We start from the raw sequence: 23,839 nt of genomic DNA on the forward strand, positions 1-23,839 counted from the left end.
GTTATAAGATCATACAATTATTGTTGATCAAATCAATTAAACCCCATGTGTAGAATCGATTAACCTAAGGACCTAATTCAGCTCGATGGCTTGAGCCTAATTTGCCTAAGCTAACCTATTTGGACCAATTGACCTATTGGTGTCTAAGACAAGTAATTGAGAGATAGTTATTTAATTTGTTACATTCGCTGATCTGGCTAATTTAATGGTGTCGAAGGAAAGCAATGAGGAGACCCCCACCGATCTCTACTTACCTGATCAATTTGAAAGATTGAGTTCTGAATAAGATTGCTTGATGGTTTGGTTTAGCCTATGCCAATTAGATTGATTATATAATGACTGATTAGATGAGATCTAAACCTAAATCTCTCTATAAATATTAAGTCCATAGGTCTTCCACTGTTGTAGATGTGCAAACATGCTACTAGTGTTGATTGTTCTCGACTAGTCATAATAGTTCAATTGCACTGGGAGCATACAACTACTTTATTAGCAAAGAGCTGCTCAAGGGTAAGGATGGGATTGAGCCCAATAATTATTAGGTGAGGGATCCAATGATGGCCTTGCACCTATTTGTGAATAGTGGGTCGGACTTCACTAAGAAGTGTGGTAAATAATTGTTATGTGAACCCACATGACTTAGAGACCAAGTCGCTGCAACATGCTTTGAAAAGTATCTGGGCAAAGAGTTGTCCACGCATCGGTATGTATATTATCAATAACTGTTAGGTGTGGTACATGGCATTGGTAGGACTGTAGCACCTACTAGGAATCTGGTTATTGTATCAGGATTTTTATTTCCCGCCCAAGGAATGGAGAGATCTGAAAAATTAGTGGGAGTCATTGTTTGTATCTTAAAGTCTCTAGAATAAATATAAATTTAAAGTATAAAAGTCTAACTTGAATCTCTACTCTCGCAGTTAAACAATGTCTGCCTCAAACCCTCTCTTCCGCATCCTTGAATCTAATTATTTGATCAAAACAAACTATAAAGACTAGCTAAAAAACTTCAGGATTGTCCTCACTTTTGAAAAACTAGGTCGACTAGGAACCCCTAGTGTTACCAAACCATCCTACTGTAGAGCAAAAAATTACTTATGAAAAGTGGATGGATGAAGACAGTCGAGTCAAGTGCTATATGCTAGCATCCATGACAAATGAATTGCAGAGCCAGTATGAGCATATGCCCACTACCAAGACTATGATCACTCACCTACAAGAGTTGTATGATGAACAGAGCCATACAGCATGCTTCGAAGTGTCCAAGAGATTCTTCAATCTGAAAATGCACGAAGGGTAATCAGTCCATAAACACTGTATGATAGTGATCAAGGATATTGAGGAGCTTGAGAAGCTCGAACTTAATATGCAAAAAGAATTGTAGATAAATTTGATCCTTCAATCTCTTACTAGTTCATATAGTCAATTTATTGTAAATTTTTATATGAACAAATTTGATTGCACTGTACCCAAACTGATCAACATGTTGGTCACTATGAAGGAATCTTGAAGAGTTCAAGAGATATTGTTCTTACTATGGAGTGGACTTCTTCGACCAAGAGAAAGTCTGATTGGAAAAAAAAGAACAAATCTGCTAAGAAGCAGAAGAAAGAGAGCAAGCCAAAGAAGGACATTCCAAAGAAGGCTGAGGTAAAGGGAAAGTATTTTCACTGTGATGCTTACCACCACTAGAAGAGGAACTATCCATTCTACCTGGAGATTCTAAAGACCAAAAAGGGTAATAAATCTTCAGAAGGTATACTCATAGTTGAATCTAACCTTACGATTTCTTTTATTTTTAGTTGGATATTAGACTCTGATTTGAGTGCTCATATATATACCTCAATGCAGGGACTAATAGAAAGTAGAAGATTGAGAAAAGGTAACATGATCCTTCGAATCGATAATGGAGTAAAAATTACTGTAGAAGTCATTGGCACTTATCCTCTTCGATTACCGTCGAGATTTAGATTAGATTTAAAAAACTATTATTTTGTTTCTGTAGCTAGTCAAAATTTGATTTTCGTGTCTGTACTAGCACATGATGGTTTTGAATTTAATTTTAATAAAAATTTTTATTCTATTTATTTATAAAATAAATTGGTTGCACATGATCTTTTAATTGATAGTCTATATCACTTGCTTGTTAATATGAATAAAAATTTAAACGAGCAAATAGTGAGTGCCGTATGTCAAAAGAGATCCAAAGATAAAATTAACCAGAAGTATTTGTGGCATCACAGATTAGGCCCTATTGGAGAGGACAGGATAAACAAACTGAAAAAAGATGAGATTTTTGACTCTCTTGATCTAGAGTCATATCCAACTTGTGAATCTTATCTTCATAAAAAAATGATCAAGTTATCCAAAAAATAAATCGGGTACTAAGATCTACTAACTAGATCCTAGCATCTACTTGTAATAAAAATAAATAATAAAAACTTAAAAAGTATAAAAATAAATTGGTACTAAGATCTACTAATTAAATCCTAGCATCTACATGCAAAAAATAAAAGACAAAAATTTAAAGTGCAGAAAAATAAATTTTACATTAATTAAAATTGAAATTCAAGTATAAAAAATTTTAAAAAAATAATAAAATAAAATAAAAATAAAATTGTAATAAGGATCTGAAGTTGATCAGCCAAGCCTCGTCGGAAAAATGGTTGATGATCTCTCCATCTTTCATCGTACTCCGTAGAATGAACCGACTTCTCTCCTTCTTTTCCTTGGATCCTTAAAGCTATTTAATTTTTTTTCTATTTTTTTCTATACTTTCTACTCAATTTTTCTGCTCTCAAAGCTTATTCCCTGACCCCCTATTTATAGATGAATTTTTCATAATTTTTTAGTAGGAAAAGGAGTCCTAAAATTTTTAGAAATCATATTAATCCCCTTAGGAATATTCCTGACCGTCGGATCTGGATTGGACCGCTCAGATCTGCCCAAAAATCAACCTTTTACTCCTAATCAGGGTCGGATTCGATTCTGACCGTCCGATCGTGCTTCAGATGAGATCTGGGCCATCGATCAGTGCTTCTGATCTCCTATTCAAAGTCAGGAGCATCCTCAGCCGTTGGATCTCTTGATGGATCACTTCAGGACTGTCGGATCGTGCAAAAGAGTCCTCTTATAAACCAGCAATGAACAGCAACCGTTGGATCTAAGTCAGATTGAATCTCAGTCGTTGGATCGCGCCCAGGATCTTTCTCTCACTGTGAACCGTGCCAGTGGACCGCATGAAGTTTCCTGTGGACCGCGTCCTAGCTCTGTGGACCGAGTGGCCGATTCACCGTACACCGAAGGCTGTTTTTTTTATTTTTTAGGATATTTTAGCTCCATTTTCGCTCTAATTTTCACTTGAAAAATTTAAAAAAAATATGCATTAAATTTCTCAAAAAATTTTCTTCATTTTAATGTTTAAATTGCTTAATTAAATTAACATCTATTTTTTTTATAAATATATCTAATTTCATATTTTTTTTAAAATCACTTATTTTTTAAGAAAATTCAATAAATTTATGAAATTAAGATTTTTAAGAAGATGTTAGCACCATAAATTATCAAAAATATCTACAATAAATATAAAAATATACCACTTATCAATCATAAATTATATATGCTTGTTGTAAAAATACACAAGAGGTTGAAAAATAAACATCAAAAAGAGTATTTATAGCATTATAAAAATTAATAAAAAAATCTTCTAATTTTTTTCAATCATTTTCAGTCAAAATAAAGCCTAATCTATGATTATTTATATACATATTTAATAATTTTTTATATGGATATGCATTATGAAGCATTGTATATGTAGAATTCCAATAGGTAACTATATCAAATTTAAATTTTTTAAAATATTTATCGTGGTCTAGGCACAATTGTTTAAATTCTTATAAACGTGCTCTTGAAGTATAAATAAAAGATAATGCATTTCTAATTTTTATAATTATATCTTGAACTATGCATATTCCAGCTTGAACAGAAATATTTAGAATATGACATGCACATCTAATATGAAATAATTTTTCATTTAGAATGAGATGAAAAGTATCCTTCAATAATTAGATAGCTATAATATTATTAAATATATTATCAAATATAACAGACATAATTTTGTTACTAAAACTATATATAGTTGCAGTTTGATAAATAGTATTAGAAATTTGTTGGCCATAATGGAGATAATCAAAAGAATAAAAAGCAAGAATATGCTTATTTAATTACCAATCATTGTCTATATAATGAGCAATGACAGAAATAAAAGACATACTACCTATAGATGCAGTCCATATATCAGAAGTTAATGATACTTTTGCATTTAAGATAGAAAGAGTTCCAATCAAATTATCCTTCATTGCTAAATAATTAGTTATAGCTACTCTTCTAAATGTACGTCTACTGGTTCTTCTGTAAGCAGATTGTAAGGTTAATTAAATATACTCTTCAAAATTAAAAGATTCACATAAGCTAAAAGATAATACATCCCTAACTATCCATTTTACAAGTTTTTATTTTTATTTTTATGATTATAAGCAAAAGTTTCTATAAGAGCACCTTCTTGTATATTAAGGGTGCTTTGAAGATGAGAATCACTTATCCTATGAGACTCTTGATATCTCTTCAAATAGTCAGTTTCTTTAGTACTGGCACAACTATATAATTTGACATATTTTTTATACTTTATCTTATAAACTCTATCAACCAAAACTTTATCAAAATCATTCCATTCAGCACTAGTCCTCTTCCGAGAAGAGGATCTAGCTTCAGCAAAAGGAGCTTTAGTGGGAGTAGGAAGAGTTTTTTCTCCTTTAAAAATAGAGAAAATGCCGACATGTGCAACGATAGTACCCTCATCATTATAAGTTGCCATCTAAATTGAATAAATGTAAACCAATAAAAACTAATTCGTAACTAGCAAAAAAAAATTGAGTAGAGCCAAAGAAGAAGAAGAGATAGAGCAGAGAGTTGGAGAGCCAGAAGAGAAGGGCCGGGCCGCCGGAGAGTCGAATAGTCGAAGAGCTAGATTTGTAGAGCCAAAGAGGTAGATTGAAGTAGAGACGAAGAGAGTAGAACGGAGTAACCGAAGAGCTGCCTCTTGAACTCCGACATCCAAAAAGGAGATGCTTTCTCCTCTTGTATAACTCTTGAATTGCTAAACGATAATTACTACTTGCTAAATATTTAATGAAAGAGAAAAGAATTGCTAAAAGAGAGAATAAATAGGAGTAGAGAGATTATAGAGAGGAAGAAAATTGGTTTGATGAATTGACGTGATGAGACTAAAAGAAGAGGATCCTATTTATAAAAATTTTAAAACTTTTATTTTTTCAAAATACCCCTCAATTTAGCTATTCTTTGGCTGTTGGAGGAGTCAAAATAGTTATTTTTCCAACAATAGCCGTTATCAATCCAAAAGAATAATTAAAAAACAAAGAGATGCCTGGCACGGCTCGTAACGGGCTTAAACAGGTCATGCCTGGCACAGCTCGTTTAGGCTGATTCTTTAAAAACCAAGGAGTAGATTTGTGATTGTAAAAGATCCTATCTGTCTCCAATTTTCCATTGTACAAGTCAAGTATAGGCTGATAAATGTCATCCTGCAAGAGGTGCTAGTACTTCTGATAAAAGAAAGGGAACCCATATAGGCCAGCCACCTTCTATGGATTAACAACAAACAAAGCTTCCTTAATCTCTTTCATGAGAAATTATTAAGAGCAGAAAGATTCATTGTTATCTATGTGTACTAGCAAACCCAGTCCATGATGATGCTACCACCCTCTACTTTTTCAAGAAAGTAGTTGTAAAAAGAAATTAGAATTAAACTGATCAGCGATAGCTTATTGGTTCTCCAATAGGTGGCCATCTATTTCCAAAGCATTTATTGTGTTCTTCCTTGCTCCTAGAGCATAGTGGTGGAAGAATGATCCATTCCGGTCTCCTTAAAAATGCCTAAAAATTGAAGATTCACATTGTTGATTATGACCCACACCATTAAAAGAGCCTAAAAATTAAAAATCCTATGTATTAGGCTGCTCGCTGCTTAGCACATGTGTGAAAATTATTGGTATTATTTGTTTTAGTGTGTTAACATACATGTTAGGAATCCAAAGTGATAAGATATATACGCATAGATGCATATCCATATGTATAAGTATAGAGACACATACCTAGATACACACACAACTAATAAATCTTATGTCAAGACAATAAGAAATCTAGGAATACTTGAGATATTCAATGCATCACACATAGCCAAATAAGAATAGTTTTTAACAAACAAAACATAGTAGCAATGCCTTCTTAAATTTTTTTAGCTTGGATTTACTTCACTGCAAGGGATTTTGTTTTCAAACTTTATAATAATCTGGAACAGTAAAATAGTTAATGGTGCATAGATATTGGTGCAATCACTTCTCACATTTAAAAGATATTAAAATCTAATTAGATGGGAGGATTGAGACATTTCTTCTTTCTCTACACTGTCCCTTTCTTCTATTTACTCCACCGGCATTGCCCATTTGGTAATCAATGGGGATTGATTTATTCGATAGAGGAAGTGATCCATATCATGCTCTGTACTCTTTGATCAATCCAAATTGATTAGTTGAACCCCCCAGATCTAGCAATGGGTGGTTTAACAATAATATACAAACATGAACAATGTAAACTTCAACTTTTGCCTATATCTTTATCCCCTTCTTTTTTCTTGTCTCTCATTAAAACAGTGGGATGGCCGATAGAGTGATAATAAACCCATGGTTGGAGCAAATTCTAGATTGAAGATAGAGAGTTGATTAGCTTAGTAGAATCCTATGTGTCTATTATACATGGCATAGTAAACCTAGTAAACTTGATGAGATTGGATTTCATACAGACAATTTGATTTTATGAAACATCTTGGGCATTTCATTGGCCTCACTGACATGATCAAAGGCTTTCATCAGCTTGTTGTTGGCAAAAGAGTCAACTCGGATGGTTTTGGAGCTATGAGAATTAAAACATGGCAACCTTCTCATAATCTAATATATAGTTGTTCATCGGAGGGTGTCTAAAATTTCTCACCAGGGAATCCTGGTGATGGGTGGATTTCTAGCGGTCCTATTAATTGGGCCAAGAATATCCGATGCCATGCCTCCATTTCTAAAGAAACTCCATCTTCTCTTGAGGCCCGTGATATAGTCGTGAACCTTCATGAGCTTGGTGATCTTTAGGGCACTTTAATTGATTCTTGGAAGGAAGCAGGGAGGAGAGCTGTCATGGATAGACTATGAATTTGTTCAAGTACATAGGGGATGATGGAGAACTTTGGTTGGAGGGGGGAAGAAGGAAGGGAGGAAAGTGTGGTCCATTGGCATATGGAGTTTCTTGAATTAAAGAGGGAAGAAAAGAAAGGTGCGGCTTTCTTGTTTCCTATTCATGCAATTAGAATACATAAGTAAGCTGCTCCTTTTTTAAATTATAAAAAATATTGCATTACCTAGTATCTCTGACTAATACCTCAAAATTATTCTAGGCAATTGCCAATTATAACTGTACACACGTTGCAATATCAAAGTTGTCAGATCAGATTAGGTGGTTGTTAGAGCAATTCCTTGTAATAATTTAAATCTTAGACTTTGAATTTAGTTATTGATTTTGTTGATAACATTGCCTTCATGATTGCTAATCATCACTTTTGTCACTTTGATCATCATGTTGTTGTTTTGGTTATCAAAATCAAATTTCTCATCTCCATCACCATCATCCACAGTTTGTTATTTCACATATTCTATCTCTTTGCAGGATATGAAGCACCAAACTTGAGGTGTGCATCACTATTTTCCATATTATTGGACCATTATTCTGAATTTTCAAAAGAGAGGGTGGCAGAATCTTTAGAATCCTAAACTCAGACACCTTAGATATATCTTGAATATTTGTATATTCCTTTTATTGTTTCATATTGCTAAGCAAATTGTTACATGGTGTGTTTTCCTCATAAACTACAATCCAATGGTTGAATTAATCTATTGTTGAAGTTATTGATTATGATGATAAAATTTACATAGCAATTAATCTTTTTAAAAAATTATAAAATGATATGCTTCTCTACCTCTTTGTTCTTATTGTTTTTAGTGTTATTCCTGTTTTAGGATGCATTGAAGGACGTCCAACCCTAATTTTCTAATAAAAAAATTATTGAAATGTACTTTGAGGTAGTGTAGTTTTTTTTTCTTTGTAAAGGCTGATAGTAGGGTTTGTAGGATCGATATTGGTATTGGTGCATATTGATTGTACTATGCCGATATTGAATTAGTATGCAGTACAAGAGATGCACCAACACTTGGTATGCCCAGCAAGACCCTACACTAGATGTATCAATATTGTAATAGGATGGTACTAGTATGGAGTTCAGTATCGAGATGACAAACCTTCATGGACACCATATTATAATTTATGAATATAGAACAAACTATATGTATTTGTTTATATGTGATAATTTGTAACTATTTTTTTTGTATTATTATGCTTGGTGGACTTGACAATTAAGGGAATCATTGGCCCTTTTAAAAGCCTAGGAACCTTTAAAATCCTATGCACAATGAGAACTACATTAATAGAAAATTTTTGTATATGTCAATAAGTTGATATGTGGTAAAAACGGTAAATGGTGGGGGCAGATTAGATAATGATAATGATAGCTGCAATACTTTGACACAAAATAAAGAAGGGAGAAGATCTATCTTTGAATCACCAACCTGTCTAACCTCTTAATTAGTAGGATAAGACTTTACTACATTTTAAAAAATCAACTTTGTTTTTAAAATATGCTTGAAACCATCTCTCTCTCTCTCTCTCTCTCTCTCTGTGTGTGTGTGTGTGTATGTGTAATGTATGTATGTGTAGAAATCAACTTTAAGATTTGATTTTAAAATATGCTTAAAACCATCTCTTGATGTGTGTTTATGTATATATATGCCTGTGTGTATGCATATGTAAATCAACTTTGAGATTTGATTTCTCACTAGCTATGCTTCTTTGGAGAGGAGAGGGTATCTATTTTTCTTGATTTTAAAATCAAAAATGGGACATCTAAGTCGAGGATCCACACTATTGATCATGATCTGTGCTATCAAAAATACCTAAAACCAAAAATCTCGTATTTGAAAGCTTGAAACCTGTGTATGGGTGCAAAAATGAATAGTTAAAATGATAAGAAACCATGTTTTTATATGATTCAAGCATTAAAGTCTATTGATTTTCAATGTATACATAGTTTAATTAACATGCATAGATCATAATCAATAAGGTGAATTTTCAATCCAAATGATTTATCATATATTTAAGCATACTAGCACAATAAATACCATTTATTTTTGTGTCCACATGATGCATATGTTAGAAACTACAAAAATAAATTATTCAGTTTCCAACGCATGGGAATCTTTGATTTGGATGCATCATTATTTTGGACTTGAGAAAGGTAGATATCTAGTCAGATCTAGTCAGGTCAAGATTGAACACTAGGGTCTAACTCAATGATCTAAACAGTTGGATGTAATTTATTATCTTTAAAGATTTTGAGACTACTATCGTATGCATAAATAGTAATAAAAACATGCATTGTTTCATGCTATCAAAACTACTCAATTTTATGACTACTTGATGCATAGGTTTTCTCCGAATTACATGATTTTTGGTGGGTAAGTAAGGGAGCAGATCACATCTAATAACTCTGATCATTGATGTGGAATTTCTATCATTCAGTCTTAACCTGACCGAATCTATATAGAGATACACTTGCATGTGGCCAAGTTCAAGCACACGCACAGACATAAATGCATACATACACACATATACATACATACATACATATATTCATGCATACACACATATATATAAACTCACATACCTTTATATACATTAACAAATATGTATGTATGTATAAGTACACACAGAGAGAGCATGAGACTTAGTTACACTGAAGTGTATCCCAACTCAATTTTGTTCAGGTCTAGATTTGATGATGGAGCTTCTATATCGATGATTCGAGTAACTGAATGTGATGTACTATCTTTAAATAGCTTACATACCACAAATCATGCGATCAAGAGACTTCTAGTCTATGCGTCAAGGGGTAAAACAAATTGGACAATCTAAACAACATTAAATTATTTATATTTTTTTGATCACCTGATGCATAGGTAAGGGCCTCTAAATCAGATGATTTTTGGTGTGTAATCAGTTAAGAAATAGTAGATCACATCCAATAGCTTGAATCATCAATGTGGAAGCTCCATTGCCTATCTATCTATTTAATTCAGCACTATGTTTCTTCATATACATGCATGCTAATTAGAAGTATGCCAAAACCATTTTATCCTTTGAAGGAAATTGGCAGACAAAGTTGCGGCTGCGGGATTCTTTGTCGTAGTTCCTGATTTTTTTCATGGAGATCCATATGTACCAGATCAGAAGCCTATAAATGTATGGCTTGAAAGTCATGGGACGGTATGTGATAATCATCTTAAAATACAAACCTAAAGCATTGTTGAGCAAGAAGCTTATATGACAACCTATTTCAAGGAATATGTTAGCTAACCTGTTAATGGTATTTGGAAATTTATTTTTGTAGATTTTGCATGTGATGCATGCTTTTATATATTTGTGAACATATAATGCATCCATAGGTTTGCTGTGAATACATTATTGCATGTATGCAATACACATTTTCATTCCTCTAATTTATTCGGGTTTTCAGTACTTCATTGCCTTGCAATAATATTTTTGTTCTATCCAGAACTTACTGCAAACTCCAAAGTGATCTTGGCAGTCATTCTTACCTTCTTTTGAAATTGTAATTCTTATAAGCAGTTAAAAACTTTGAAGAATTACAAGTTTATAACAGATTTGTTTCTTTAGCTTCAGTTAATAATTGTATTGAGCCAATTACCTCCTAACAGTTGAAAAATTGGTTTTGTATAGCCTCTAATTCGTTCTGGCATATATGGGACATTGCCGCCAGTCATTATCTTTTTCTCTTTCAGCTTGTCAAGAGTTCAAAGCCTCCCGAATAAAGTGCCATATAAGACTGCTCTCTTTCTTTCTCCAATTAAATCCACTCAGAAGACAAGAATCTGATCAGCACTATACCTCCAACAATCCTTTGGATTTATGTTCTTAAGGAATAGAATATTTCAGTTTCATGCCATATCTAGACCATTGAGCATGATTGTACACTAAATGGAACATGTAGCCTCCAAGAACTCTGGTCAATAACTTGGTTCACATCCCTAATGTGACCGCCCAGAAGATTGTCAAAAGATATTAACAAGCAAAAGATCCTACCATAAATGGATTTTTCCCATTCCCAATTACAAAACCTAACATCTGAAGATAGCCTTTTGTGCTTGGAAAAGCCTGTCAATGTATCAAATCATATCTTCAGTGTTACTTGACATAATTTCTCACTGCTGCGGCTACCCACTCTATACCATTGTGCGAGATGTGATAGAGAAATAATAGAGCTAATTACACAAATGAAAAAAGAAAAATGCAAGGATAATCTGTACCACACAAAATATGCTAGTCCTATGAATGTACAGTCTAACGTGTATGCCCATTTTGTAGAAACGCTCTTCAAGTTTTAAGGGAGACAAGGCTACAGCTCTTCCTGCTTTAGCAGGCCATATTACATTCTTTGAATCTTTCTTAGCACAATCCCCCATCATTACTGGAACTAGGTAATGATGAATATATCATGTCAGCATACTGCTTCATACACCTCTTTCACATACAAATTTTGCTTTCATGCATTTAACTGTTGGAGTAAAAATGTCTTTTATGTTCGTCCTTAATAAACTTGTTTTTTGCAGCTTATTTGTTTCTTATAGTTAGAAAATTACTATGCTACCTCAATTTCTTCACGTTACAACTTTTGCAGGATAAAGGGTTTGAAGATGCAAAATTGGTAATTGAGGCTTTGAAAAATAAAGGTGTGTCTATAATAGGGGCTGCTGGATTTTGCTGGGGTGGTATGTGAATATATCCTTATGACCTGAGTTATGATTTTCTAGCAGGAATATACTTGAGATAAATTTGTGTTATGATGATTTCAAGGATTTATAAGGGCAAATTTTTGAATGTTCTCAGCTAAGGTCGTTGCAGAATTAGCAAAGTGTGATTACATTAAAGCTGCAGTTCTGCTACATCCCGCATTAGTGACTGTTGATGACATCAAAGGTACGTATCTTAATAGCAATTTGCTCATTTGTTTGTCTCATTCATAAAAAGTACATAATTTTGATTATTAGATGGAAAAATTGGGCATTCTTTGAATTTCTTTGTAATTTTATGATTAACTAAAATTGGACCATATTTTGATCTTGCAAATATTCAATTATTTTCAGAGGTTAAATGCTCTATTGCTATACTTGGAGCTGAGTTTGACGAGGTTGCTCCCCCTGAACTGTTGAAACAATTTGAGGAGATTTTGTCCCTCAAATCTGAGGTATGAAAATTCTTGAAAGACTTGTCATTCATTCTACATGTTATTTGGTGATCCAACCAATGCTCTCTCTCTCTCTCTCTCTCTGTGTGTGTGTGTGTGTGTTTCTCACACACATATGCACACGTGCAGACTGAGTGTGAGTGAGAGTGAGAGAGAGAGAGAGAGAGAGAGAGAGAGAGTGTGTGTGTGTGAGAGAGAGAGAGAGAGAGTATTCTTCTTTAACGTTTGAGGCTGGAAGCCTACTGGTGCAAAATCAGTGATCCGTGTTTTGAGTTAAGGACCCACACTATCGATCATGATCTACATATAAATAACCTAGAAATCAAATGAGTTGTGAAGGTCATTTATCTAAGCATGAAGTGATCCCAAAAAATGCATAATTTCAATGGCAATTTCAAAGGCTCAGTAAAATGTACTAATATAATCTGTGATGTGTAAAATTCTCAGCAAAATGTATTAATGTAATCTGTGATGTGTAAATCATGTTGTAAGATCTTTAATCATGCTAAATGTCGGGCATCAAAAACTTGGGTCATTATCCATTTTAATATAATAGGACTATTGACACCATTCATTTGTGTCCATGTGATGCATAGGTAAATGGCATCCAAAAAATATGACATCAATATGTATTATAGTTTGTTGTAGATTATTACCAACAATGTTAATCCTCATTTAACATAAATGGATTTCTTATACGAGGTCTTTCATCATGAGACCAAAGTTAGTGATCACTGCAACTTAGTCAAGCTTTATGTGATGCAGGTCAATGGCCATGTAAAGGTCTTCCCGGGTGCTGGACATGGATGGACTACGAGATATGATACTAGCGATGAAATGGCTGTCAAGAAAGCTGAAGAATCTCATCAAGACATGTTAGAGTCGTTTGCGAAGAATCTTAACTAAGAAATCAGTGTGAACATTCAGTGGCGGGCTAACAGACCATTCCTACATATTATGACAACGGCTATGTATAACTGAGGATTTGTGTGCTCTTTTATATGTTGAGTTCCCGGTCAACGTATCCTGAACTTCATAGTTGGAATCAATAATACCGTTTCTCAATCGTAATTTGTAGTTGGACATATAATGATGCACTTTAGGAAAATGAAGTATGAATAAGATTATATACGAAATATTCCATCTCATAACAACTTTAGAGTTTTGTACTTTCTTACAGATTTATTCTGCATCTTTCTGTGGGGGCCTTTAGTCTAGGAGCTAATATCCTCATTTGCTGCAGTTGCCTGATGGAATCTTTGAAATACTTCAGCTTGATATGACTATGATTGCATAAAATTGTATACCCAGTTCTGGGTTTTGCAGGGTCTTATTATTGACTGGAACAGATCATGAAAACATTTTTTTTCTTTTTTTTGGAAAATGAGATCAAGAAAACTGTGGATATTGAATAGTGACTTAACAACTAATAGAAACCCTCATCACTCCTTTCACCTGTAGAACTTGGTAGTTTCAGTCTTGGAGATGTGTGGTTCATTGATTCATTCAGTTCATGAGATTCACCATTTTACCTGTCATTCCATAAAAAGTAGTGGTGGAACCTTCCTGTAACGATTTTTTTTGCATTCTTTCTGCAATGTATGCTCGGTGGCGATTTACATGAAACACAAAAAAAAAAAGGCTATCTTGTCATCAAGCTTGCTCCAGCCATAAAAGTTTTATTTCTTGGATGTCTCAACCCACATGCAAAGCTTAAGAGAGTGTTTTTGCACAACAGATGAATTCCAATGCTCTCATCCTTCGATGGAAAAGATTACGAGAGACCTAGGAACTCATATGCTTCTTTTCCAAAGATATTTATTGCCTCGAACAAAATTCAGAGATGAAGAGAACATTCTTGCGACCAGAGTGAGTCATAAACAGAGCACATGCTATCAAATATGCAAAGCTACCCCACACTAGCTCCATAGCATCTCAGAATGTGCTCGTCTTCCTCTGCCTCCTTTCTGCAAGAGAGATCAGGCATCTGGTCAACCAACTCTACAACAATCTAAGTGCGATTCAAAACCAACCAATTTTGACCAATACCACAAAGGATTGATATTCAGTATAAGACTCCAATCTTTGAATATCTAAATAACAGTGATGTATGGTGGTTACAATCGTGTTAATCATTTTCTGTTTGATAGAGTATCGAAGGCATGAAAAATGTAGTTAGACAAGTCATGATCATTTTCAGAGGGTAGGCTGACCACCAAACAGCTTTGCATAATTAACCTCCACGAGCTTCTCTCCTGGTGGCGTCATGAAGGATATCGATGTCCACACCATCAGGAGGAAGTTGAACATACCTGACTACCGATCCCCTGATAAAACAGTTCCTCACTGACAACTGCAACAAGTATAACCAAGAAAAGGCTTAAGATTATGGTAATATAGATTTGATATAGCTGGACCTGCAAAACCTACATAAGTAGGTACATCTGAACCAGGGGAAAAAAATTCAGATGACCTAAAAAAAATGCATGCTTTGTGACAGTCATAATCCTTATGAAATACATTGCCTAGGCTAATTAAAAAATTCAAGTTATTAAAGATGACTTGAGCAAGGAAAAATGCTATGGATAATCAAGCTAAGTCAGAGCAAGCGACAACTACTACAATCCTGATACAAATATGCTGCGAAATATAAAGAAAAGAAAAATCATTGTGGCAATCACACATCTCTGTGATACAAAGAACAGAGATATCCATATTATTTAAAAAAGAAAAGAATGTGTTAGTCTTTCATTTATTTTGAATTGCAGATCCAAAGGCTGGAATCTGTAAATCCAAACCAACATGGAAATAAAAAAAGAGGAACCTAAAACCCAAAAATGCAGCACAAAGCAGCAAACAGCACAGGTAATAAGTGGGAAGTCCTCTAAATCTCAAAGCGAAGATACAAGCCCTGCCCTCAGCTACCCAATAGGCTAAATTGCCAAGGCTAAGACCCATGTTATCTTTCACGACAAAAAGAAGCAACCATGGTTATGGTGTGCAAGAAGGCTCTTCAAGCAGTATGCTGGGCCAATTTGAGAGCAACAAGGTAGATGGTGCATCCAGAATAGAGTGAGCAACTATTATGTTCATCAAAGGAAGAGGCTTGCCATATTGGCCAACAAATTTGAATTAGGCTGAGACGTAGAACCTTGCTTTGATATGGAAATGTTTTCAGAAAGTGCTCAAGAGAGGCTATATGAAAAATGCTTGGTAAGCAAGTATAGCTTCTATTTTCAGCATGGTAATATTGAAAACCCTTTCACAAGATTACAAGAATGCAAGGAATTGCAAAGGACAATGCATGGAGAGATTCCTACAACAAAATCAGAAGAGACACCAGGGCTGCAAGTGGGTTAGGCAAGCCGTGATCCAGCTCGAGCTGATATGACCTGAACAGGCTTCAAGTATATAAATAGAACCAAATCCAGTGTATTCACTTACATGATAAGGTCCCTTTCCAAGTCAGTTCTTATGGGGAAGGAAGAAGTTTTAACTATCAGGTTTAATATAGAGTCCACTCAGATGTGATTAGGACAGATCTATTTCTATAAGATCAATAATTTAGCCAGTTCTAGATCAGCTCTCAAATTGGGGCCCATACCCAAGGGAACTTGCTCCTGAAGCAACTGGATCCTCAATCTAGAGGAGAATCCTCAAATGTTCTTTAGGGTAAGAGAACGGACATGGAAGAAAAAGATCTCAAAACCTTCACTAGTTTTATCAAAAAACTATAAATTTTATAGACAGTGTTACCCTGCATATATAGGTCATCATGACTTAATTTCAAAGCAATAAAGACTTAAACTAAGCAAATTGATTTGACCAAGTGAATTCTAGCCATTTAAGCAAATTTGAAAACTAGAAAAATCACTAACATAACATTTAAATCCCTATTCCTGTTTTAGCACTTTTCACGTCAAGATTACTTGGTGAAAATTGAGTTCAATTAGTGTATTTAACTCTTCAAAAATTGTCTCACCAAAGAACATCAAAATTATGTATATTTTAGCTAAAAGGATGCTCTGATCTGAAGATCTATCCCTTGAAGATCCATGGCTTTGATTAAATCCAAAATAAGAGGGGAATTCTAAACCTAAGAACCCATCTGACACTAAGCTGATAACTGACAGTATGCTCCATCTCCTCAGCTGACCTCACACCTCAAAGAATCCTTGTATCTCATTATTGAAGCTGTACGACATAAAGAATATCTCATCAAAATGTTGAGGTACACGATTATGACTAATATGGGCAGGTTACAGGTTATACTTATTATTCCATTGCCAGATAGAAAGTACACAATAATTTTATTTTGATGTTCTATGTAGCCTCAAATTCCAAGCCCATGCACAGTAAAATATGTTTCTGCCCACCAACCATTAAAATATAAGTATATTTTGCCAGTGGAATGTGTAATTCATACCAACGTTCATATATAAATGTCCTGTATCTAGGTTATTCATATTGGTTTTCTTCTTCTGAAATTTTTAGGAAATACATTGAAGCTTACAACTTACACCTTAGGGCTTACATCTTGCCTTGGCTCTCCACCTTTCTGGAAGACCTATTTGGCTCTTCTTGATTCACCTATGGAACAATGCTTTGAAGATGATGGTGTATAACTTACAGAGGTTTTACACTTTTCTTTTTCCTAATTCTCAAAGAAAGCTATCAACCTCCTCTCATTTGTTCACAATTTTGGAATTAAGATCCATAACCACCTAAAATTCTGTCAGAAATTGCATGTGCACTGCTTTGCTCCACCCATTCCGCATTTTCTTTAGCTTGTCAACATACTACTTTATTACCTTCACCATGAATTTCGCTAAGTGCAATTAGATGCCCTCCAACATATGTTCTCTCTTTTTCCCTTTTTTTTTTTTAGCAGCATGCATTGCTATTAAACCATAGCAGGTTCCAGGAGGCGTGCTATATCAATGCATAGACCTCCTCAAGTTCCCCTCTTCCAACTTATATAAGGAAAATTTTGGGGACAAATTGTTCTAAATCATGGCTATCCTGAAGACATCTTTGGATATGCACAAAATAGTAAAAGAAATTTGACACATCTACAAAAGTGAGTTGTTGTGGGATCATAGTGAACAACCAGCATGCAAAAAAAAAAAGACATATACCAGTACAGAGGATCTATTTTCATCAGTTATCACAAGAGATTAGAGAGTTTCATGTTTTACTGCCCTAATCACACTCTGAGTCGAACAGAAGGAATTCTATCTTGTGACAGCACTAGTAGGAGCATGGAGACTTGACATTGTTTTCCAAGGAAATTTGTGCCCTAGAATATACGCAAATTCAGATGAGTTTATAGTGCATGAGACAACTGTCAATGATAATGATAACTATGGGGTATGAGATAATTGCCAAAGTCAATGGCCCAACAGTTGATACCCACTTCCACTAGGAAATGTTCCTACTCTGAAAGTCCAACAGTGTCTGGAGGATTTCAAATAATGGGAATCATTACGGGCCTTATGTTGGGGGGTTGAAGCTAGAACTGAAAAAACACCAGACTGGACAGGCTCGACCAGGCTCTACAATAGAAGTTAGACCCAATGCCTATGCCCAGGCCCACCCAGGCCTGAACATCATGCTTACATTTTTCACTAGACCCAACCTAATCATGAAGAGCCAATCCCAGGACACCCACTAGGCTCGATTTCCTCTTTTCCTCCACTATTATAGACTAGTGCAATATAATATATTATTATTCCATTACAATAAATAATTAATTAATATAATTAACAATATAATATATAAAATGTCAGGCCGGGCTAGGCCATTTTTTAATTTTCCCAGGCTCAGCCCAATTTCTAGATCAAGCTTACTTTTTTGCCTAGGCCCATCCCATGGCCCTACTTTTAGTGCCCAAGCCCACCATATTTCAAACTGAGCTAGGCAGGCTGGGTGGGTCACCTGCCTCATGATCAGCTCTAGTTAAAGCCCAATTCACAACAAGTGCTGCAGAAGGAACATGGCTTAGGCTTGGTCGGGGAAGTGCAGAATGGTTGAACTCAACTGAGGCGCCGCCCCTTTGCAACAATTTGTAGGCCCAACTCAAACTTGTTTTAGAAGTCATTTGTCGCAGCTCAAACCTAGCCCAATGGCAGTTTAGCATGGTAGGGTGCAAGCTATGACCAAGCTCAAGGATGGGTGCATGGGCTACAATTGCTTGTACAGCCTACCAGCCTAAGGATTATGCTATTAAAAAGAATAAAAAATGTAGCTTGGATAATTGTACAAGCATTCCGAGACATTAGGTCAGCTATTAGTAAGGATGATGTTTCATATCCGCAACTTAAAAATGAAGGACCAACACTAGAAGTCACCAAGGATTGTATGAAAGTCATGAAGGATCAGCATATCAGTGATCCCACCAGAATATATGATGTGCATAAAAGTGACTACAATATTAGGAGGTATGATGTTTCATTTGCCCACATGTCATGGAAGTTCAAATCCTCAAGATGATGCGATGCCATGAAGGAAGAATTGGACTCAATTAGGACTGTAGATGAACCAAAATCCACATTAAGAGCCCAGGCTTGGCTCAGTAACAGGCTTGTTTGAACTTGGTTTGATAAGGAAACAAGCCAAGCTTGAATAGTTTTTAAAGCTTGGATAATAGACAAGCTGAGCTTGAATGCCTCAGGTTTCTAGCAATGACAGGTGCCTGGCTCAACTCAAGGAGAGCTCATTCAAGCTTGCCTCATATTGCTCATGAGACGAGCTTAAGCACACATGTCAAGCTTGGCTTAAGGTAGATAAGCCCTGTTTGTGTAACAAACTGAGCCTGGGCAGCCTATTAATGGTTCAACTTGGCTCATTCCACCCCTAGGGTCAACAAATACAACGAGTACCCAAGATTTAGTTGAACACTTGAACTAACTCCCAATAATAAAAATGTTAATTGCAAATAGGACTACAAAACAGAAAAAAAATCTCCAATAGCAAGGTCAAACAACATAAGAGCAGCCTTTTACCAAAATGTTCACATGAAAGTTGCTTATTACCTCAAGATCTTCTCTCCCATCCAAGAACCATATAAGGATAATGGCAAATGGCAGCTCATCAATACTTAATTCTTGACTAACAAATGCTAAGAACAGCTTTTCTAATTGGGTTTTGATCTAGAGTTTTGCATGAAAAGAACTTGCAGGGTCTTGGTTAGAAAAGTAAGCCCTGTGATTTGAACCATGGTATGCTATACAGGTCCATATCAACGCATACCAAGTGTACCATACCATACCAAAATATCGGTATGTCAAACCTACACTCGTATGGGGGTACTAATAGTGTACAAAGTATCAGTACATGATATGACAGCGTACAAAGTATCGGGATGTCAATCCTACCCTTGTACAGGGATACTGATAGTATACCAAGACGGTACCAATATGGGATCTGTTATCGAGATTGCAAACCTTGGTTTAAGCACTTTGGTAGTCTAAATATAAAATTAAGCAATTCTCTTACTATAGTTCTCAATTTCATCAACAATAACTCCTTCACATAGTTCATGTAGAGGGATGTCAATCATCGTATATACCTTGCTTTAGAGGGAATCAATTAAAGTTCTAGCTCACATATGAACCTGCTAGGCAACAATGAATCTACATCATTTTGCAACTTAGAATTTAGCCTCTTGTCATTTTGACTTAATGGATATCAACTAAGTCACCATCATCACACAAAGATAAGTCTCAAGAAAAAGCTAAACTAGCCTATGTTAATTGCACAGTCCATTTTTCATGTTTCTGGAAGCATTGATGCTATTGGATTGTTGGACAGAGCATGACACAACACAGTACACTGTGTCCCATTGACATCAGCAAAAAGTCTCTGATACAAGTGACCAAGGTTCTATGGACACTTCAAGCAAAGTGCCCTTATGATTTTTAACATAAACTTACCAAGGTTATGAGGGCACTTAAAGCAAATTATCCTTATGTTTTAATATAAAGCTATCTATGTTATATATACATTTTACGCAAAAATCCTTATATTTCTAATATAAAGTTATCTTAATTATATAAACACTTTAACTGCAGTATCATTTATAAAGTAAGCATAGTTAATTATTGATTTTCGTATCTCAACACATCTTAAGTAATCTTACACCAAATGAAAACAACTTGAACACTCACGGTTATTCTATTAATTTGTTTGTTAACCAGCATATATAACTCTCACTCCCTTCTCAGTTTCTCTTTTTCCAGATAAGCATCAAAACTCAAACATAATTTATGTTATATGCATAGATACATATATATGTGCATGTTTGTGTGTCATATTCCCATGCCTAGATTTTTCAGAGGTTGCCATGTATCACACTTCAGGACACTTCGGCACATGCCAAGTGTCCAAGTAACACTTGAGCTAGCCCAGAGGGATGTATGGTAGCAACCTGTTGAAAAGATATGACATAAGGATTCTCAAATGTAGTCATTCCCATATCATCAACAATTATAAGTTAAAGAGGAATGATCTTGAAAGAGACCATATATGTGAAAATCTGCATGCATTACTATTCCAGAGCATGACATATGCCTAATTTGCGCCAGACCAAACATTTAATACATTTTAAGGACTAGGAAGATTCCAATGTTACACATGCAGAGAACATCGAGTATCTACAAAGAAAATGCTATGATATCTTTTAGGGATCGAGTATCTACAAAGAAAATGCTATGATATCTTTTAGGGATGTGGAATAACATGATTACATATGTCATTTGATGTTTTGAAAGTGATTGGTTAAAATGATTCTGACTTCACAAATATCCATTTAGCAAGAAGTAAACATAATGTTGTGCCTTCCAACTTGATAATGCAGTGATCCCATAGATGAGAATGAAGAAGTTGATGTCCACTTTCACTTCAAAAAATGGGTTAGCTCCATCATACTAGGTCTCCGCTAAGTAAGAAACCTTACTACAAGATAAGGATTTGTGACTTCAACTCAAGGCCATTTACGATATTTTGTAGTAATTAATCGAAACCTCCATAACAATAATGACAAGATCCAATGGGAACAAAACATATAAGCTCTGAATATATTCATTTTAGTAGATATGTGTCAAGCACCAGATGACCTTTTCTTATATTTCCTAAAAGGTTAAGTACATGATGCCAGTGAAGTGAATTGTCAGCATTATGCTTTTGGCCGAATATCTAATCAGCAGGGTGCTATCTCCAAAAAGCATTGTAATCATATCCATTATGAATTATGAGGTCTTTTTCCCTAGATGTAATCTGGTATAAAAAGTTACAACAAATGGTTATTTAATGGTCTCACAAAAATTAAAGCACAATTCCCTGATTAAATATACAATTCTATCGCTAATACTCCTAGGGCATGAGCAATTTCCCTCAGCATAATATCATATATATATATACGTTTACTATGCCACTAGCTCAATAGCTTCATTCATCCACATCTTCACGGTAGAAGTAACTCTCTTAATTATGAACAGATTGTTCCTTTCCTTACTAAATCCAATTACAGATACAAGACGTTAAAGCCCCATCAAGCTACGATCACCCTAACCCCAAACCAAGCATCCAAGGTATGAAACGAAACTCTTCTCACCAACCTATTTAAAAAAGGAAAAAAAAAAAAAAAGAAAGAAAAATCTTCTCCTCACCTAGCCAAAACCAAGAAATTAAAAACCGAGAAAATTAATTTCCGACCATCAATGCGCAGTTATTTCACTAAGGAAAAATTTAAATTTAAATTTAAAAAAAAAAATTAAGCCATATGCCTTTCGACAGTAGTTCCCATGAGTCTTCGGAAGGCAGTGTAGATAGATTAAACATTCAAACCAACCACAAAATTTCCCGAGAAGACAATCAAAGAGGAATATTAAAAATACAAACCCTAATCCTAGAACCCTACCCGGATTCCCACCTCGCCCGATTCCAATACGCAGAGTCTTCGGTCACTAATTACCAATTCACCAGAAGAAATACCTACCAGAACTCGATTATGACAAACAGGGCATGGAAAAATGTCTTTGGGGAGATTAAGAAGAAAGGGAAGAAGCATACCATGTGGGGATACTTGTCCTGGTCGACGACGCGGGTGTTCTCGAGCTTGATGTTGAGGTATTGATCGACGGAGTGGAGGATGCCTCGGATGGCGAGATCGTTCTTCAGCTCCACCGTCACCTCTTTGCCCACTAACTCCTTGAAGTACGAGAAGAAAAGCTGCAAAAAATAAAATAAAATAAAATAAAAAATATCAAACACGAAAACGCCAATAAGAAACTAGGGGAAGCAAAGCTGACAGAATAATACCATCCTGTTGCTCGGTCTCTCCCTGTTCGAAAAAGGAGAGGAAGCGGCAGAGAGGCAATCACGGCCCTTGCTGGTTGCGACTGCGCAATTTTATAGATCCTCTGTCACGCGCATTGCACGCCCCAGGGTGCAGGGATATTTATGATTTTATAAATCCTCATGTTTAATTATTTCATTATGATTTTTTTAATTTTTCACATAAATTATTGTTTAGCAATGTAATCATTATTTTAAATATTTTTAATTATTAAATTGTATTATATACTAATATTGTTTAAAATTTTAATTCTAATTTAATATTATTTTGATTATAAAATATTTTAATTGCTTGTAAATTGCAAGAGGGTTATTAAAAATTTAAAGAGATGAGCTTCAAATTTTTGAATTCGTTATTGGAGAAGGATGGAAATGATGAATGAGAAAGAAAGGACCCACCAATCATCCCATCTCGTTTCTTTAGGCCAATCATCAAGACAATCGTGTGATGAATGAGCTAAATGAGATTAGATGATTATACATGGTGTAGGATATAATTTCTCCTTTTTATTTTTTTCTTTTTCCACTCTCTAATCCATCGGGATGCAGAATTTTTCGAAACGGGCATAAGTTGAGATCTTGATTACCACTAATTAGAAGATATAATTGTTGATCATTGATGATGATAATTACCTAAAAAGAGAGAAAAAGTAAACATGAAGCAAACATGATTTTACAGTCTCAAGGCAAACAATGCACCGGTTGGTATGCTAGTTCATAAGAACATAAAATCTAATCCATAATGACTATTCATCTTAGCATATAAAAATTCGTCAACCTTTCACTTAATTGTCCAAAACCTGCAGTTGGTCAATTAGATGTTTGCACCATCAAATCGCCTCATCAAACAAATTCATATACTGAATAAAGGGCCTTCTTGTTCCAAAAAAGCCGGCACATCTATTAAAACATGTAAATGTCATCGCTAGTGCATCTCTGCAGAGAAATAGTGCCATTATATTGAACACCAATCAGAAGCCTTCTCACCAA

General features: G+C 34.9%; 2 protein-coding genes across 3 annotated transcripts in view; one reads left to right on the forward strand and one right to left on the reverse strand.

Moving 5' to 3' along the window:
• Positions 1-13,558, forward strand: part of LOC105057799 (endo-1,3;1,4-beta-D-glucanase) — a 57,889-nt gene extending 44,331 nt beyond the window's left edge. Inside the window, exons 2-7 of one of the 2 annotated variants that reach the window (XM_073248450.1) lie at positions 7,786-7,807; positions 10,374-10,494; positions 11,927-12,017; positions 12,136-12,225; positions 12,393-12,493; positions 13,259-13,558. In XM_073248450.1, coding sequence (XP_073104551.1) covers positions 7,786-7,807; positions 10,374-10,494; positions 11,927-12,017; positions 12,136-12,225; positions 12,393-12,493; positions 13,259-13,399 — 566 coding nt within the window. In that variant the 3' untranslated portion in view covers positions 13,400-13,558. Of the gene's footprint in view, positions 1-7,785; positions 7,869-10,373; positions 10,495-11,926; positions 12,018-12,135; positions 12,226-12,392; positions 12,494-13,258 lie in introns of both variants that reach the window. The other variant, XM_073248451.1, reaches the window with a different exon arrangement.
• Positions 13,559-14,557: 999 nt separating this feature from the next.
• LOC105035419 (sm-like protein LSM2) lies at positions 14,558-22,913 on the reverse strand. The gene is made up of 3 exons (XM_010910966.4): positions 22,814-22,913; positions 22,565-22,723; positions 14,558-14,846 (listed from the first exon to the last, which is right to left on the reverse strand). Exons 1-3 carry the CDS (start codon positions 22,814-22,816, stop codon positions 14,727-14,729), a joined length of 282 nt encoding a protein of 93 aa, XP_010909268.1. The 5' UTR covers positions 22,817-22,913; the 3' UTR covers positions 14,558-14,726.
• Positions 22,914-23,839: the final 926 nt, after the last annotated feature.

This window comes from Elaeis guineensis, chromosome 14 (genome assembly GCF_000442705.2).
Source record: "Elaeis guineensis isolate ETL-2024a chromosome 14, EG11, whole genome shotgun sequence".
Lineage (NCBI taxonomy): Eukaryota > Viridiplantae > Streptophyta > Magnoliopsida > Arecales > Arecaceae > Elaeis > Elaeis guineensis.

Excerpts from the sequence above, each read along its gene's own strand:
- LOC105035419 (XM_010910966.4), bottom strand. Across the intron at positions 14,847-22,564 it reads AGGACAAGTATCCCCACATG|TTGTCAGTGAGGAACTGTTT; the intron begins GTATGCTTCTTC and ends TACTTGTTGCAG.